Genomic DNA, 20,347 nt, shown 5'->3' on the forward strand with positions numbered 1-20,347 from the left:
CAGTAGTTTCGGCTGTCGACGCAGGTGCGCTTTTAAGATTTTCCTGACATTTGTCTGCTGCTTAAAGGGATCCACCGCAGGAAACAAAGCCTGCCGAAGCGAAGGCTAGGGGAAATGTTCAACTATGACCCCATATCCCCGGTTGCCATGGAGATCAGCAGTGAGATCTGCCTGTTGTGTTTTGATGAGTTTCAGGTGAGCAAGTGCATTACAGACATTGTTTTAATGTGTGTGCTGAGAGATAATGTGTTTGTTCTAAAAGGCTTCTTAAGAAGTTTACCAGACAATAACAACTATAAACATTAATCTTTTACATCAAGTCAATATATGATAAAAATAAAAAGACTATCATACAAATGAATATACTGCATGAGAATTATCATATACGCCGGAGGGATAACGGGCAGTATCTTAAATATGTATTCCTGGACTTTTGTAACATAATGACCACAAACTTAAATACGTTTTATTGTGATTTCATCTTTTAGACTAACACAAAGTAGAATTTTTAAAGTGGAAGGACAAGATCAGCAACCAAACAGAATCATGAAAATCAATAAATATATCATGTATATAAAGTTCATAAAACAAGCTTTGATAATCTCTGAGAATTATGTTTAATTCTTTATTAAAAATGTAAAGAGTATTGCGCGATTACCATCCTAGTTAATTTGACAGTTTGAGCAAAGGGAACATTAATCAGAGCAGCAGCCAGGAGGCTCATGGTAACACTTCAGTAGATCTACAGCCATGCCTATTACAGGACAACTATTAGCGCCTTCCACAAATCTGGTAGTCATAGAAAAGTCTTATTTGCAGTTTAAAAGCAATCTACACAGAAATCTGTGGAAGAATGTGTTTTGGTCAAATGAGACTAAAAAGTAAACTTTTTGGCTTACTTGTGGCAGAAAACTAATAGTTCATGCCATACTGAACATGCCACGTTTTAGTGGCGGTGTGGGGAAAACGTCTCCAAAGTGATTGGGTAATAGATGGAGCCACATTTGGAAAGTGAGCATGGTTATGACTTGAGAATGAGCAAGAGGTTCACCGTCCAGCAGGTCAACAACTTTAAACATGCAGCCAGAGCTACAATGGAAATTTTTGGATCAAAGCGTTTGTTAGAAAGTCTAGACATAGAACCAGCTAAATACAGAAGCATTCCATGCTATTAAAATTATTTTTGTAAAAAAATTTAAAAAAAAAGAGAGAAACTATGCATCCTTTTTCTTTTAACAGTTAGTTACTTTACAATGAAGTGCATTGTAAAGTAAGAAAATGCTAAAATAAAAGAATGAATATTTGTATCAGAAATGACACTTTTTACCAACTACAACCAAGTAAATACACGGTTTTGAATTGTTTTAACCATATCTTTAGTTCAGAGGGAAGAGTGATCACTATTTTCATGTTGATTCTTTTTTAATATCTTTTCAACTTTGTGATTTTGGTCTTAACAAAAAAGACAGAACTGGGGACACCTAGTGGTTGCCCATGAACATAGCAGAAAATTCACAAGGCACAGATGAAAGTTCTTCACAGTACATCCACCACACTTGAGTATTTTCATTTGTGTCTTTATATAGCCTTTATGTATATGTATATGTCTTTGTGTACTTCAGTGTTGGCTTGCATAACTTCTAAGTTTTTCCTGTGGGTGTAAAGAGCACCTTCAGTCATTAGTGATGCAGAAATTCTCATTATTCTATCCTTTGGTGTCAGACGAGCGAGTCTCCACTGAAGCTCTCCCTATTCTCTGTGAGGTTGGTTAGTCATTCTGCTGCAGCAAATAAGAGTGCACATTTCTGTTTTTCATCAGCCGAGCCAAAAACACATCCTGCTCCTCTCAGTGATATCATTACAGTTAATATGGGGATAGGTCAGAGGTCACCCAAGGTGGAGTTGCTCCCTCAAATAACACCATGTGTCTGCGAGGATCAAGAGCGGCTCCTTTTCATACACTTTGCAAGCCACGGCGCTGTTTGCACGCTCTCATTGATTTGTTTTGTTCGTCTTCGCCTGGCTTCGCAGTTTCCAGTTCGTCAACTGTTGCTACCAGTGAATGGAGGGGAAACAAGCAGACATGCGTTGTTTGGGATGCATAAACAAGAGGTTGAGGAAGTGTGTGTGTATGCATGTGTGTGGGTTCGGGGCCCGTACCAATCAGCATCCTCCTCCACTCAGCCATGCAAATGAGGCTCCGGGTATCAGTCGCGCTCTCCTACTTCCTTAAGTGAGTGGAGCTAGAAAGCGACTGGCGGTGGCGGGTCAGATGAATCTTATCCTCTTAAATGCTAATGACATTTCTCCATTCTCTTCATTAGCTCTGTGCCATTATCAGTAATTTGTAGCCCCCCCTCCCTCCTTTCTCTCGGTTTCTCCTAATGAATACTCGCCCGTTGAGAGGTCCGAGATGGAAAGATGGGAAGACGGCGAGAGAGGAAGAGGAAGACGATGCTTGAGCAGCATTGTCTTATGGTCTCTGTCATAGTGCAGCCTCCGTTGGTGAAATTGCTCATAGGTTGTGTACATAAAGAGGTGTAACATCAAAAGAGGCTTCATTTGGCACCCGTGTGCCTCGCTGCAAACTGACACACTTGAGTAATTGGCTGCTCATTTAAATTTCGCCAACGACTAACAGAGATTGCACCATTATTTTTGTGCTCCACAAGTGCCACATCGTTCCCCCTCCACCCTTCTCATTCTGTGGGGATCCATTCTTTCTCCCCCTTTCTCTCTCTACTCACCCAGCAATCAATATTGCCCCTCATACCGTGACCATGTTGAGGGCACATGAATAAACAAATCCATGCAGTATAAAAGGTCATTTTTAAATGATTCTTTTGAAATGAAAATAAAATCCTGCGGTCGCAGCAAACACGGGGGCCCCTTCAGAGAGACACAGAGCCTTGGCTTTCTGTTGATTCTCATTACGCTCACTCACAATCACTGGCTCGCGTGTGCACGCTCTAATTTGATGCCCTTAGCCACCTCTTCTCAGCAAAATCAAGGCTTTAACACAAATGTTAATCAAGTATTGGCAAGGGCAGTGGAGCTAATATGCAAAAGCAGAAGACTCTTCAGAGTATGAAAGGAGGCATATGCTGTGGGTATGGCAATCAGAAGTGCCTGTTATTTACAGGAAAAATAGGTAAGAGGAGAGGGCGGTGTAACGGACACCTGCTTGCTCATGTTGCAGGCCAGCGTCTGGATTCAGCCACTTGACTAGCAGGAGTCTTCACAGAGTTACAAGATCTGTTCTTTGAGACCAGGAGTGTCCCAAAGCCCCAAAGGGCACAGCAAGCACATCCAGGGCTGTCTAACTGCACAGACCCAGTCCAAATTGAAGGGTTTCATGCAAAATGCTAGGTGTTACAGAAAACTAACACTGTGCATCACCCTGATCATATATAGTGGCTTCAGTATAATATGGAGATACTTTTAGAGAAGCTGGTTAGACTTTATAGGAAGATGGATTGAGCTAAACAAGGCAAGCCGACTGCCAGGAAGTCTGTTGGAGATCACGGTATAGGTTCAACCACTCTGAACCTACTGCCAGAGCTACAGTGAAATAATAAGTATCTTTCTATTACCTGACAAAATTTTAAAAAGACTTGGTAAGACATAGAAAGTGTTGCTGATGAATTCTAAATTATTTTCTGAGATTTGTTTTCTTTCATTTTAAAAATATCATATATGATGAGCCTCAAATATTTGTCATTTCAGAGTATTAAACCTATCTCTCTTGCTTTTGAGTTTCTGACAAATCAAAACCTTTACTCAACTTTTTTTTATATCCTATTCCTGAGAATAGAAAAATACCACTTAGTGAAATACCATATTAAGACAATTACTTATTGTCTAAAAATTGCTTTGATGTTTTTATAGGTGAAAATACAGCATTTCAATTGATTTTAATCACAATTGGCAAAAGACAGATCTGACTTAATTAATTTTAGTCCATTCTGAACTCTCCTCAGTCAGTCATCATGTTTAATCAAATGAGTTTAATACATGCTGCTTTGACTACTGGCCATCACACAGTACCATGATTTCTCCCTTTATGGCTGTTCAAAAGAGTAACATAGGTGGAAAAGGGAGAGATGAGAGAATAAGAACAAAAGTGAGAGCACTGGATTACTAATAGAAAGGTCAGAGCTCTTCATTTAACAGCCAGCGACTCATAAATGTCCTTGCGTCAGTGTTTTTCATCGACCTTTGTTCATTGAGGATTCATGGAAATGATGTAGATGAAAAAGGCAGCAGACAGTTGAATTGGGTTTATGTATTGTAACTTTGTGTGACCTTGTGTGTGTAGCTCACCCAGCACACAGAGGCACACATGTTTCATATTCTTTTATAAGACCCCCTCTTTGATAGAGGCTTTGTTTGCAATCATGACCCCTGCTCTGACTAATATTGCTCTGTTTTCATGCTTCTTTTCTTCTCCTGTTTTCGCTCTTGCATCCTGTCGCTCCCCTGTCTGCTCACTTGATCAGCTCAGATCTGCTGCTTTTCCTCTGCAGAAAACCGCTCTGTGACCATTTTGCAGTCAGTTCAAGTGGGTTAGGGGTGTGCGCGCGCGCGAAAGTCTAAGCGGCCTTGATCGGATAAAAAGGACTGAATGAGAGCACCTGAGAGAGACTAATAAACATGAAGTGTTGACGGCTTGATTTGACCTCAGACACATGCAAACACAAACATATACACATGCGTGTGTGTGGCATGAAAAGGCAGACTGCACTGAACCTGAACACTGCTCTCCTCCTCTCTGCTTCTCTTCTCTCAGGTGACTGATGTTGCTGATGCCATGATCCTGAAGCAGCTGTTTGAGGCACTGTTCAAAACCGGAGTGGTGGTGGTGGCCACCTCTAACAGACCCCCAGACGGTATGATTAAGTACATTTAACATGAGCTTGTCGATGTTTATTATCTATGTGTTTGGTGTTATTTGTTAATAAGTGGTCATGATATGAATTCACATGTTTTTTATAAAATCTTCAATCCGAATCACACGTTTTTTATGTTTCTACTTAATTTATTTTTATACTATGCAAATGTTGCTGCTGTATTCCTAAAAGAGCAGTATGTAGTGTCTTAACTACTATGCAGATGCTCTGTCGTACTGAATGACAGTGGCTTCAGCAACATTTATAGATTCATCATATTATATCTTTATTTATCTGATCTAATTAAGGCTGTTATTAACGCCTTCCTCATGGAGGGAGTCAAGTTTGGAGAAACTGCATGATGCAGTCTACTCCTGTATTTCTTCTTTTTGACACCTGGAAAGTAGCAAATACAACATTCTAGCCTAAAAACAAGATCCTCCTTTGTTTTTCTTTACAGTTTTGACTTTGAAGCTATTTTAACATGAGGAAAAATCTCATTTGAAATTGGCCTTTCTCTAGCAATTGGCTCAGTTAAGTGAGAGAATAAGTCTGTTTTTTTTAGCTACAGGTAACGTTTTTCTACTACAGGTAATTACTGTTGGTAACAACTCTATAGCCTAGTTCAAGCAACCACCATATAGTGTACATGTGCACATTGCAAAGATTTCTACATTTTATGTATGTAAGTAAGCTACAAAAATAAAAAATTGCTTCAAATACATTCTATAATTTTTGGCTGAACATTATAATACATGATGGTGAGGGTCCAAGCTCCGATCCATGATGATTTTTTAAAATTATTTTATTGTCTTGGAGGTGAATTTATGAACATTTAGAATAATGTGCTGGTTTTCTGTGATCCATGACCTCCTAGTATGACAACTAAATCTATGCCAGCAAATTTCACTGCACAACTTTACAGAAGTCCCAAATACCCTTAATGCATTCAAGCCTGAACATTTCTCTATTTGAACCTTGTTCCACCTACAGTCACCTGGCACAAGGGAATCTGGCGAACAATGATTTATTTCATCATATATTCTTTTTTCCAACAATTTTTAACAGTGGTAATTATGCAATCCTACGTCTAGAATGTACAATTTGCATTTTCAACAAAGTTTATTCGCTGACTGACTTTTCATATCGAGAGAATGATTGTATTGTGATTTTCTTCGTCACCTCTCATAGATCCTAATGCAGATGTCCCTTTTTAGTCACCGTTCCTATTGAAACACCAGCCATCTGAGCAGTGACTGAGTCTGTGCCATCTGGGCCCATAAACACAAAAGGCACTCAGATCTTTTCTCCCTACCATTTTAAAACAAAACCAGCATCAGCTGGCCATGTTTAGTATTTTTTTAGACGTGTCACAGAGCGTGATTGGAAGTTAATTGCTGAATTATGCCATGCTTTGCACCTGTGTCGATGCATTGTGTTTGTCCACTAATTTATTCAGGTCATATATTTAATTTGTCACCTCCCCTTATGAGCCACGATTTGAATTTATATTATAGCAGTTCAAATAATGTCCAACAAGAGATGTTTGTGCTTGTACTGAAGCACTCCTAAGTCTGCACTTTTCTCAGATAGTATCTTTAAAATTAGCCTGCACTACATAGGTTCTGTCATCCAGTCATGTGTCCAAAGCATCTTTTTGGACAAAGGAAAAAAAACCACAAAGGCATTAAGACTATAGAAATATTGCAATGACTATATCAGTTGCAATATGTTCCTATTATTTATTTATTTTTTATTCTTTCCTCTCTTTCTCACCTGTGCTTCCATCACTTGGTGACCTTTGGCCTTTTGTGCATTGTCATCTGTGTATCATCTGCTGTCATGGGACTCTGTCCAGCTGGCTAAAAAAAAGTCATGATAGCATGTAAAATTAACAGTTGGAATACATTAGCCAACAAATGCTGCAGTCCTTTGTGATGTCAGTATTGTACACACTGATCTTGCTCTGATGATATATTCATAAAGTGCAGCCCTACTTGTATCCACAATTCAGCGCAACTTCTTTTGAAATTATTCCTTACCAAAAACAAAAAAATGCAGTCAAATTTAATTCAAATTATAAAACACAATTATATTTAGTTGAGCAATTAGTTTCACTGAGTTAATGACCTTGCAGGAGTTAATCATTCTTGGTAAGCATCGGAGAGGAACCATTTCTTTTTAATAGGAAGAAACTTTCAGCAGATCTGACTGGCTAGAAGCTGAGAAGACAGGGGAGTTGGGAGTGCTTTCCAAAGGAAAAAAAAAACTAGAAGTAGTTTTTGACAACTCCAAAGAACAAACCGTTTCCAAAGTAAATACTAGCAAAGACAGTGTCCGTAACTTTGTCCAGCAAATAGAATACAGATTTGCTGACATAGAAGAATTGACTTAAGGATACTTTATACGTGAAGGAAGAACAAGAAGAACATGCCGCTAATGGAAGCAACAACTTTATTACTGGTTGAAACAAAAACATGTCTTGTGAAAAAGAATCCATCTGTTGCAGTTGCATAAATTGCATAAGTAATGAATCAAAGAAGTTTCGTACTTGATGTTATTAGGGTACTCATTAATAGTTCCAGTTCAAGTGTCAATCAAAATGGTCCACTGGACATCTTGAACCATGCTTATTATTTACATCTGGAATATTCCCACAAGACCTTCTTCTTTCTTCCAACAGCATCAATAATCAATTAAAGTAAAAAGTATTAGTTATGTAATCTCTCCTAACAACAAGAATCAATTACTGTTACATGGCCACATCAACTGCCTCCTTCTTTAAAGCAATTCATCACAAATTTAGGGGAGGGGCAGCTGATGCATCTGGAAAGCTTGCTGTTTCTTAAAAGCCTTTGAAGTTGCATTTACAGCCAGTTCCAGGAAGAATTAGCAAGACGGTGATCAAGGTGGAGATAAATGCATGATGTGCTGTCTGACGCCTCTCTTTCTTTGGGAAGATGTTGATGTCTCAGAGCCCCTAAGTGAAGTGGGTGGCAGCAAGATGGCTCTCTTATACAAAGGCGCACATCTCTGATATTTGCCAGCTATTAAGAACAAAGCGCCAAAGCAGGCAAACTTGAGAGAGAGCCTACTTGGTATTAATTACAAGGTTAATGGAGCACTAAAAGCCGAGAGAAACAACTGGGCTTGAAAGGCATACATTTTCTGTCGTTATTGATGTGGAGATTCAGGCATCAAAAAGCCCCTGAATGAGTTCAGGAGGGGAATTTAGTGAGTTTCTGTCTTTTTGTTTTTGATTTGAAGAAGTTCAGTGGGATACAAGAGTTGGATGTATAAATTAAATATTCATTTGTGATCATCATCATTGCCAATGAAAACACTTTGATCAAAATATCGTTTGCACATGTAGATTAAAATGTTGCATCTATTAAAAGGCAACGAGACAATATTGTTTTTTTAGAGCCAGAAAACTTAAAAATCTTAAGTTTTAAACAAATAAAAAATTATTTAGGAATATGCTAAACTGATATGAGGTTGCTTATTAGTGGCACAGAAAGATAATCTATGCAGCAAATCTAGGCAGTCTATAAGGAAAAGCCAAATTTCTATTATCCCAACAAAAAAGCTCTTTGTTGGAAACACTTTTTGATTCATTTAAGCTGTGCAATCTAGGATTTAAAATAAGGAGCAATCAAAACATTAAAAAACACCCAAACCATAAACGTGACTTAAGATGTTGTTTGTGAGCATAAAGTTTCAGCCAAGTAAATCTTTCTTTTTTCTGTGGTTTTTAATTTTTGTGCCCTTTGTCAGTACAAAATAACTAATGGTGTCTGCAGATCACATTAATCAAAAACTGCTTTCCTCCTGCTTGTGTATCCCCAATTTTTTCTGTGTCTGAGCTAAATGACCAAGCAGGCATTTGTCAGCTGCTGTCATCTGACTTCCTGTCCATTCTTTGTATGTGTAGCATTAGTTTAAAGTGATGTTTAGGTGGAGAACTCCCTCCATATGCACAGCCAGAGTTTGAGTAGTGTGACATTTTATTCTCAATGCCTTTTATAATTTTAGAAATAAAAATGTGCTTATCATGAGCTAGAATCCTGAACATGATGAAATGCTATTTATTCCCTTTTATTAAAATATGTTTTATATTAGATTACAGATCATGCTAAAACCTTATGACTCCTTGCATGCTTCTGCTTGCTTTTTAAATCTTACATGTTGAATGGCTTGAGGTCTTTTTTTTAAGAGGACATTAGCTTTCTTGCTGATGGGCATCGGAAAATCAATGCCAGCAACAAACCTCTTAAAATCTCACTAATTAACACATCACGCGTTCTCTAATTAATCAATACGGCAGAAGTCATAGTTACTGCGCAGACAGCAGAGCTGTATTGATCTTTGATATATATATTTTTTCAATTAACTTAGTCAACAAAGCAAGTTAATTGAGGCCCAAAATATTGATTTCTATTCTTTTAACCCTAATAGTCGTGTGTCATTCACAGCATCGATTCGTCAGTGCAGGAGTTATAAAGTGAGGTTTATTTATTATGTGATGTCAGACTGTAGCCCAACATCGGCGTTTGTTTGCATTTGTTGAGCCTCACCGTGTGCGCCTCACTCTGTGTCTTTGTGCCTGTTTGTTGTGTGCATCCCTATCTGTTTTATCTGTCTATCCAGGATGCTACTTCAGATCTAATTTGTTCCAGCCGAGCTAATTGAAACCTCTATTCAGCCGGCCGCTGTGGACATTGTCCGCGCTGAAAAGGCGACAGTCCTTTCTCTCGCCACCATTGTTTGGGAATGTAATGAATTTTATGTTGCTACCGCTGCCGGTGCAGAAATCCATTTTTCTCCCCCTTCCCGGTCCTGCCATCCCTTTTGTCGCGCCTTCCCCACCCATCCTTCAGTTCATCAATAGCCAATTTATCTGCCAATCTGTATTGAGGGAATGACATTATTAGGAGGCTAAACAGCAGCTCTCATGCAAGCCCTTCCCTCCTCTTTCAGATCTGTACAAAAACGGACTTCAGAGGGACACCTTCCTACCTTTCATCGGCGTGCTAAAGGTAGAGACAAAGTCACCTCTGTCTCGCTCTTGTCTTTCTAATTTATTCATTTGTTTATCACACACACCTACACTGCACACCTTACACGTGTGCCTCTGTTCCCGCTGTGAATGTCCTGATGCGAGTTGTGGTTTGATGTTCTCTGCTTCCTGGATGCCTCGCACGGCGTCACAAAGCTGTCTTTGATCATGCCAGGGCACACTGAAACACTCACAGAGGAGGAGGAGAGAGGGAGAGGGATGGGACAGGTAATGTGAATGGGTGAACGAGCTGAGTGACTGACTCACACACTCCTTGCATTTCAAAAGTAGGGGATAAGAGAGAGGACAAAAAAAAGGAGAGAGTGAGGCGACGGCTAGCCGTTTTCTATTAAAACAAATCTACTTTGCAATTTAAGCAGGTCGCATCATTATCCTGCCTGCATATCAAATGATCATTGATGTGTTTGGAGTGATCGTGATCATAAATAATTGCCTAATAATTTGTTGTCATGCATTTTGCAACAGAGGAGGGTAGCATTCTTACACTTTTTATTGGTATTTAGCCTACAGTGTTATTGCCGGCAAAGGGATGGCTTTAAAATCTTCTCTCTTCAGAGTGGAGATGCAGCAGTCAGAGGGCCAATATCCAAACTCAGCTTCTTCCTTTTTTTTCTTTCTTTCTTTTTTGTAAAATACTTAACAAATTAATTTTGTTAAGTATTTTCAGAAATGTGAAATTTTTATTGCAGCCTTCCTGTCGTGAGCCGTGATTCCTTTATTTTAGGAATAAAGGTGTTATACTTTACTGTAATCTGTTCAGCCTCATGGTTATCTGCTGAAAGTCTCTCCGTCTCTCATATCCTTATTGAACTACAGACACAGTTTCCTTTTGAAGATCTTCCTACATTCACTGATTGTGTTTTGAACACCTCCAGTGATGTTGATCATAACAGAGCTTGAGTCTTCCTGACTCCATGATAGACATGTTAGGCATAATGCATTAATTACATAAAATGCACCAGGACACCTCAAACTGAAAATCTGACAATTTCTGTCAATACCTGATTTTATCTGATTTCTCATTTAGGAATCAGTTGTATTTGTGCAATATTTTTGAATTACGGTGTCTTGCAAAATATCTAATCTCTTCTATCTTGTCACAATACAACCACCAGTGTTGATGTTACTTGTTGGGATTTCATGATTGAACGACACTAAGTATAGCATAAACTTGAAATGGGGAGAAAAAAAACAAGCCAGTGTCTCAGAATATTAGAACATCACATGAGACCAATCTTTAAAAAAATGTCATCAAACCAGCTTTTGGAACACCAAGGCATATTGTTGAACTAGTGTACTGATAGTTCTGAAGATAAACTTGGCTCAGTAAATTCAGCAAGATTGATATCTTCCAACATGTAAAGGTACAGAACTGCAACGTAAGCGCCTAAAACACAGATCTTTTATGTATCGGCATCAGTAGGGTTAATCAGCCGCTTCACACAAACGTTTATTCAACACAATAAAAAAAATCCTTTAGCTTAAAACACATAAACGTAATCACTCAACATGGGAAGTCTCCGAGTTACCCTGCTCCCCGCCCAGCAGCACCCTTGCCCTCTCTAATCCACCCTCATCAAGGTCCTGAATGCCTGTTGTCCCTCCCTGCCCCAGAATACCTCCTTTCTTTCTGGGTACCATGTTCCCCCTTTTGTCAAACCATCTGGTTTTTTGGGGTCGTTTTTTTTTTTTTTTTTCCTTTTCGTTCTCTGGCGGCCTACCCTGCAATGTTAAAGCGTGCTTTTGCAAGGTGATGCAGGCTAACTAGCTGACCCTTAATAGATTGAATTAATGCTTGCAGGGAGTAGAAGTCTGCAGATCACGGCTGGAGCTGTGGGCTGCAGCATCATTTCTATAACGAGTGAAAAAAAGAATGAGGGCGTTAAGTCGTGAAAAATAGCCCTCTGACCTCTGATCCTGATCACCTGAGCCCCAGTGGTAAAGGTTAATCTAGCACCTCCTTCCGCCTGAGTCGATGTCTTTATTTAGCCATTGACTTCTGATTAGTTAGGACCCCTTTGCTTTTCTCCACAAACATCCAGTTGCCTCATCTGACAGCGACAAAAACATTAGATCAAGCGTAGTTGAGGCAGTTTTACCTGTCACACGTGGAACGGATAAAGTTTTCTTGGTTTGAAACGTCCTTAGCTGGTTTTTGCAGATGTGCGTTGACAGTTTCAGGACCATTAGAGAATCTATTCAGGCGATCCTTTTTCTATGTAGCCATGGCAAAGCCTAGGTTTGTGTAAAATACAGGGTTTGGGGGCTCTTCTTTAATGGACACAGGCAGTATTGTAACTAAGACACTTTTTTTTCTCTCTCTCTCTCTGTCTCATGAGCCGTCCTCCCTCTCCACTTCACTTTTCATCACCCATCCAGTCTACACCCTCCTATCCTCTCTCTTTATTCCATTACCATCTCGTTCCGCTCGCAGGCTTTACTTACCCAAGGTCAGGTCTCTGCATTTTGGTAGCAGAATAGTGACTTTATTCTCCCCTCCGCTTGTTCGATTACAGCCGCACACAAAGCTGCCGGAGGGAGAGGGAAAAACATGACGACAACCCTGAGCCAACTTGGAGTATCTGTAGGTTTCCTGCTCTCGTTGACCCTTCTTTTGATCTGCTCTCCTTCCCCGTTATTCGTGCGTGGCATTGTTAATAATTGCAATGTGCTGAGCAGTTACTGATGATTGGAAAAAAATATATAAATATATATATATATATAAACAAACAAAACAGATTGACAGAGACTAATTGAAGAATGGGAGCGATGTGGTTCTCCCACAAAGACCTTGGTGAGAAAGAGCAGGAAGGCCTACAAGTTCAAATGGAACCAAGTTCGATATTTGATGGCAGCCATTGTTTTGTGGAACTTTTAAGGTCAGAATTAGAGCAGCCCTCTGGGTCGATTTGAAATCTGATTAATCCATAAGAAACCTATTGATTTTTTTCCCTCCTTTTAAACTTGTGAGAAATGAAATCTGGTTCTTAAATTGGAGTAAATGTTCAATTGATCAAGTTATGACAGTTTGATTTTGTCATTTTTGTTTTTCTCTGTCAGATGTGACCAATCACACAATCTCTTTGATTATTAAAGCCTTATGCTTTAATAATACGGTGGGTCGTTATAGCTCAAGGCAGCTCCCCCGTGAGAAGCGAACATTTTTCAAAATCTGCCAAATTGTGCGTGTTGGGTTTCTCCACACTTTTGATTTGTTCTGGAAATGTATGAAAGCAGCTTTATCAGATTCAACTCTGTACTTTAGCTGAAATTGTTCGTATTACTTCCAGTCAGAAAAAACTTTGAAGTGAAATCTAAAAATTTCTTCAAATCTTGGAAAACATCTGAGGTTAAACCTTCAAAACGGAAATGAAAAATGCCATTGAAGATTAAAATCATATATTATAATGATATAAGATAGACTTATTGCATGTTGTAATATACAATAAATCAAAAATAACATTATTGTCATTAATAAGGGTAATAAAGTGGCATACATAAAACCAATTTGTTTAGTCCTTGTTGGCTGCTGTTAAACATTTCCAGCCTCTGTTGGCCAGGTGGAGGAACCACACCCCATTCTGGCTTTTTGGGCTGGTTCGGTTTTGGGCCAGCAGAACTCAAGAGGAGCTGAGGGCGGTGGAGTCCGGTGGGGTCCCGGATCACAAAACACGAGGCCTGAAACTCAAAGGATGTTTCCCCAAGAGGAGCAACCGAGGCAAGGGGAGGTTGTGAGAACGGCCCGGCAGAACAATCCGTGGCCGGCCGAAGGCAGTCACACTTTAAGGGAACAGATCATTAGGTGTAATTAGGGTGTTCACATTGTCACGTACCCCCTCCCAGACTGCTGAGGAATGAATAAAATCACCAGCTACACCCCCAGCTTGCCCACTCTCACACACACACACGCACACCCCCATACACACACAGCAGCTCCCCTGTTAGTGAAAGCACTTTGATGTCAGAAGAGTCGTAGAGAACTTGCCAGCATAAAGGCAGTGTTTTAAGCTTTCTCTCTTTTCTCCCTTGTCTCTCTGTCTCTCGACCCCTCTGTCCCTGCCCCCTCCCACTTTCCTTCTGTCCCCCTCCACAGAAGGCTGTAAGACACACAGGGCTGAATGGACTACAACCTTTTCCCCTCATCTCTCTCGCCACCCCAAGGCCCCCCCGCCCCCCTTCATCTCTTTTTCAGCCTTCCCACCCTGCATTTCTTTGAGGCTTGGTCAATTCTCCAGGCCAAACAAAAAAAAAAAAAAAGAAAAAGCATAAAATGTTTTCTGCTGCCGGGTAATGAGGGAGTGGACCTCATCAGGGCCCAATAGTCAGCTATCCTTGGCTTTTGTTGCGGCTCAATGGCACCGCGTTCTTTGAAAAACTCAAAAGCAACTTTTTGAGGAGTGAAGGATTGAGAGAGATATGTCGGACAGGGAAGGAGAGCCAATAAAAGAAAGAGAGAAGCCACTCTGTTTTTATGCTAAACGGCTGTCCTGTTAGAGCGGCGGACAGCTCTGACAATGACTTGATTGGAGCTACATGTGTTTGGATGACTTTCTTCTGAAGAGTCTGTTTCTCATGTCTGGTGTCTGAGTGGGGAAACTTTTTTGCATTAGCTCCAACATTTTGGTAATCTCCATCAGCGAGTGGTCATTGGGTTATTTAAATCCAAACTTCCAAAAATAGATGTGTATCATACTGACTTTGCAAACACGCATGTAGATGTCTTCATATGTTGCTTTAATTCAATTTGGACCTCGGATCTGGGTTATGTCATTACACTCTAAAGTCGGAAAGCAAGTATGGTTTCCTAAATGTTGCTTTTTCTAAATGCTGTCACTGTCAAACAGACCATGTGGCTGTGTAGACGGTTTATCTCGGGAAACCCGAATGGTTGCATAGAGATGCTGACTTTTCACAAATCTTGTTTGAACATTTTTTTGACATGTTGTTCAAATACTTAACAACCGATGTGTCTAAAAGACTCCATTTTACTATTTCTAGTATCCACCTTGCCTTTCCCATAGTACAGACTTATACTATGCTTTAATTGCACTCATATAATATAAGGGAACCAAGCAAAGACCTCCCTAAAACATACACGTCATGCATGCAAAATTTACACTTTTTGCTTCAGACTGATTTTAACTTTGCAGTTCTTGAAAGCTTGGCCAAAGTCAATTTAAGTTATAAAAATATTCATATCTTTGTGGCACCTCAGAGCTACATGTCTACAGCTAACTACCATAAATATCAACATTGTAATGTTGTACCATTGTAATTGCATTACTTTAACTAATAGTTAAGACAATGACTAGCAATTTAATGATTAGTCCCTATTCTTAGCCATGAAATGTAAGTCGGTTTGGATGAAATGTCTTAAAACTAAGTGACATGAGACCACAAAGTGTTGCTGTTGCATTTATTGTCTGATCAGAATACTAGATTAGCATTAACGTTACAATTTTCATATGCTTATTGATGACCCACTAATAGTTTTAGAAGTTTATAAACCTGTTGTGTCTGGTCTGTGTTTTCTCACAGAACGGGTGGATTTAGGAATCAAATAAACAGTTTAAGACGAGACAGTAAGATGCAAAGTAGACTCAAAGTGAAGTCTGACTGTCAGAGGAGTGTGATGAAAGGTGGTGGTGCGGGTGGTTTTCGGAGGGGGGGAGGTGGTGAAAGACCACAATGTGTAGGCGGAGGAAATCTTGAAGGAGTGGGATCTTGACAATCCCCTTAAGATGGATAATCAAGTAATGACCCGCAAGGCTTCAGCCTCATCTGATTATAAATAACCAATGGAATCATCATCTCTGATTGTGTTTCCATTCCTCCTTCTTCTTTCCCCTTCTCTTATTTATACCTCCGTCAGCCGTCTTTACTGTAGGTAGACACGGTTCACAAAGAGAGAGGGGGGTGGGTTGGTGGAAAGATGGCAGGAGAAAAGCCGAACTGAGATTCTAATGATGTGGCGGCAATTGTGACAAGTTTCTCTCTTTTTTTTTTTTGCTTTTCGGAGCGACTATTTACCGGTTGGTGGGGTCACCGAAGGTTGATGAAATGACACCTCCCTTTTGTGCGCGAGGGAGGGCGAGTTTGTCAGGTTGTTATTAAGCCTGATTCAGCCAATTGGCTCAGAGTGGGAACCCCGTTTGTGTGAGCGGACACGGAGATAAAAAGTTGACAGCGGAGAAGAATAGAGTATTTCCGTCCCCATGCTTTGTGATGATTACTAATTATCCTGCAGCTTAAGGAGGCCAGTGGCAGAAATTCACTGATTTCATAATTTAATGGAGCTGTCGCAGGATACTCAGTCAGCCGTTGATGGCTTGCCTGGAATGATATGCAATTCCTCTCTTTTCTTTGATAGAATAGTGGCGATGATGATTATAGTTTGCGCTGCACTCCCTGACATGAATCCTGTTGACGTTTTACACCGTTTTAAAAAGTTTCACAGGTTCACCTCAGCTGGAGTGCTGCAGAACAATAGTTCGGCTCAAAAAACCATAAAGCAGTGACACAAAATAGGAGCGCTGTCAGTAGATGGGTTCATGTCACCCTGTCGCCTTCTATAGTCCTGTCACTTTCATTTGTTCAAACTATTAGCTCTTTATTCCCTAAGAAAGCACTGACTCCAATCTTAAGAGTATATATATTTACTACAAAAATTGTACAGCTGAACAATATTATATAAATATATAATGAAAAGCTGAATCTATTAGTCCTCAATAACAACCTTTTGATTAAGTTCTTAAAAAAAACGAATGTTTTCTTAATGAGAACATGAGAGTTGCGTAGAACACGAAATCTGCATTTTCTGTGTATTTGTTGTCAAAATATTTTTAAGCTGAATTTTGTGTTTTTTAATGACGCGTCATTAAAACTAAACCCAAGTGTGATGAGAGTATATTTATTGCTTAATGGCATTAATATTGCAATTCAGTATGATCCAATAAATATTGGATCACACTGAATTGTGTTCAGTATGATCCACAATTAACCTGAAAAACATCAATGTACCCATTTGCTCTGATTCACCATTTTCCTCTTCTTTAGAAAAAATCTTTTTTGCTATAATTTGGCAAAAGAATACATTTGTGATATATAATAAACATTTGAAGCTGAAAATAAGACTTTTTACAACAGAGATAAAAAATTATCTCTTAGATAATTTTTTTTATTTCTGTTCACTTCTTGGTTATGCACACCTTTATAAATGCAACAGCTTTTTTGCTCTTTTTAGAAGTCGTAATGAGAAGATTTGGAAAAAGATGTGTGTATATACACTGCTCAAAAAAATAAAGGGAACACTTAAACAACACAATATAACTCCAAGTAAATCAAACTTCTGTGAAATCAAACTGTCCACTTAGGAAGCAACACTGATTGACCCGACGAGGGTCCCCGTTGTCAATATGCTTCTTATATATTCTTTATCTTAATTTATATTTTCATTTATGTTTAAAATGTCTTCCCTTTGCTTCTTACACAATTCTTAGTTAATGATGTGGTCATAAATAATGCTAATTATATACCCAGATTTATTTGTTTAATACTAGTGTTACTCTTGTTTTTTTTTTCTTCTACTTTTAATGTGTACTCTAAAATCTTTGCATTTTTGTGACATTTTTTTTTTTTTGTTTTTGCAAACTCCATTGATGAGTACAATTAAGAGAATGTTTTCCTGTGTTTGTGCACAGAAATACTGCCACACTGTCTGTCTGGACTCTGGGATGGACTACAGGAGGCTGGACAGGCCTGCAGCTGGAAAACTTTACCACCTGTAAGACTCACGTGTTGCATCGTGTTAATGTTAACAGTCCAGCTCAGTTCAGAGGCAGTGTAGAAGTCTGATAGCGAGTCGACACTAACCTCCACACAAACATTCACGCACAGGAAATGTTTCTGCACATGATGTGGTTACATTTTTTTTTTTTCCCTTTTTTTAAAAGATTGAAAGAGAAGGCAAACACATGTATAAATGGGCAGAAGCAGGCAGGGAGGTTTATAAAGACCTGCATTACCTTGAAAGAGCCATGAAAAGAATGAAAGGAATCAATAGAACATGAGAAAATGGCAGAGCTTTAAAAGCTACTTTTTTATTTTCCTCATTACACATCCGCTGTTAGGACCGTGTATACACACACACACACACACACACACAGCCAAACAAGTTTGGGCCATTCAAGTGCATGTAAATAGAGAGCATCACACCCTTTTACCTGGAGTTAAAACACAAGCAAACAAACACACACGCATACACCCTCCACAGTTTCACTTTAACATGCATTCACAGGCTGACGCTCCTGTTTAGAGCCCAACATCCTCATTTTTTTTCTGCTGATGGAGTGAAAAGCTAAGTACTCAACACCAATGCTCTGCTTGCTGCCAGCGTTTGATGTAGCCACTTCAGCGTTATTAATTTTATACCCAATTGTTTCCCCTGTGGTTTTGTTGTGTGTGTGCGTGTGCGTGCGTGTGTGTGTGTGTGTGTGATGTGTGCAGCACAGGAGAGCCCGGAGCAGAGGCTTACCTTGATGCACTGTTTGAGGAGCTGGCATTAAGACAGAAGAGTGGTAAGGAAGTTAAATTGTCAAGTTTTAACTGGGTCTCATGCTAAAAAAAGATATTTCTTCTTCTGAAATTTTGGCGATTGTGAGTCAATTTAATGTGTTTGTCCAGTTTTTTTTTTCATCACAAAAGATATGAGAAAATTTTTAAAAATAAACAAGCAATCTAAAATTCTTATAAATTTGGACAAAGACACCCAATTTTATTTACAACTTTTTCCAATTGCATTGTAAACCAAAATAGCTTAAACACCTCCTACTATGGATGGGAAATGATGTTGGGGAATGACAAATCTGGTTATTGATTACAGCCCACAAATGTATATATATATATATATTTTAAGTTTTCTTGTTTTTGCTGACAATATGCATTTTGTTTGTCAACCTTTAAAAAATAGCACTAAAAAACACAAGTTAATCAGTTTCACATCTCTTGATATCAAGGCAACACCACTCCACTTACTGGATAAAGTCCAGTTTCAGCTCAAAGTTGCCCCACAGATCCATGAAAAATATGTTATGAACCAACTTCCAGGCCTAGTACTTCATGTTATCCTTCACAACGCTAACCTCTAAATTTACTGACTAACTGCTTTGTTAAAAGGTAAACAAATTCAAATGAAAGAAAACAAACCACAACAATCATTCTCACTCCATACCTCTTTTTTAATCAAAAGAACAGAGTTGAGGAGCACAACGTGACGACTACATTTGGTGTATTTTTACATTAGCATGAGTGACTAAAGAAGGGATCAGTTTAAGTAATGATAAAACCTCTAAAGATGCCACAGAAAATTAAATTTTTTTCTGCTAAACACCTGCAAAACTCTTTTTTTCCCCCTCACACAATAACCTAATTTGTCTTGCTCTCTTTGGGCAACCTTAGATGAGTGTCCAGTTACTACTCTTTCTCTGTCATATATTTGTTAATTTTGATTCAAAATCAGTGCAATAAAAATATAGCATCAAAATATTATGCTTGGCCCAAACTACCAATAAAGTTTGTTTTTGTCTTTGTTTTTAAATACAGAAATAGACTAAGTTTGACAAAAAAATCATATTTGTGCATCATTTCAACAGTATCAATTTAACTATATTACTATTAGTGATTTTCTATTTTATTTCCAATCTTGTTTTATTTAGTTCACTTTTATTTTCTTTATTTGTTCTCATTTTTCATTTTCTGTATTTATTCAGTATTTTTTTTATTTACAGACATTTTTATTATACTTTTTTTTTCCTCGTCATATTTCCTCCTTGCATTTTTCCACTTATTAATCCTGTTGAAAATTCTGAACAACTATTGATTTGCACTATTGATTTGGAAGTTTTGTGTATAATGAAACAAGTTGGAAAATTCATGCCTTTTATATTTTAGAAGCAATATTTATTGCCAATTTAGGCAAGATCAGCCCTCCATAGATTTATACAATTTAAAAAAAAATAGAAAGAAAGTTGATGAAAAGGTTTTTGCTATCCTTTTGTGTGGTACTTGAAGTTTAACTGTGTTGTTTTCAAAAACATTTGATTGTGTTGAGGTCAATTTTCAGTGCATTTTGGTCTCTCTAGTTACTCGTTCTCGTGTTCTCACCGTCCTGGGCAGAGATGTGACTCTTCAGAAGACGTGTGGCTCCATCGCTGATTGTACTTTTGAAGAACTGTGTGGTAAAGTGAGTAGTGCCTGGAGATGATGTGGGTTGATTAACATAAAATTGTTTGAAGATGCCTTTCCAGTCCTTCACGAATTGACGATTTTCCTCCTTACACTGCTGGAAGCAGTAAGAGTGAACATAGTTTCTGCATTGGAA

At 38.8% G+C, this 20,347-nt stretch overlaps 1 protein-coding gene across 1 annotated transcript in view; it reads left to right on the forward strand.

Moving 5' to 3' along the window:
* afg1lb (AFG1 like ATPase b) overlaps window positions 1-20,347 on the forward strand; it is a 33,552-nt gene that overhangs the window by 6,665 nt on the left and 6,540 nt on the right. The window contains exons 6-11 of the mRNA XM_017302203.2: window positions 68-195; window positions 4,790-4,889; window positions 9,870-9,928; window positions 17,670-17,752; window positions 18,475-18,545; window positions 20,109-20,209. Of these exons, the coding sequence (XP_017157692.1) occupies window positions 68-195; window positions 4,790-4,889; window positions 9,870-9,928; window positions 17,670-17,752; window positions 18,475-18,545; window positions 20,109-20,209 (542 nt within the window). The remainder of the gene's footprint in view (window positions 1-67; window positions 196-4,789; window positions 4,890-9,869; window positions 9,929-17,669; window positions 17,753-18,474; window positions 18,546-20,108; window positions 20,210-20,347) is intronic.

Source organism: Poecilia reticulata, chromosome 21, assembly GCF_904066995.2.
Source record: "Poecilia reticulata chromosome 21, P_reticulata-male-v2, whole genome shotgun sequence".
NCBI classification, from domain to species: domain Eukaryota; kingdom Metazoa; phylum Chordata; class Actinopteri; order Cyprinodontiformes; family Poeciliidae; genus Poecilia; species Poecilia reticulata.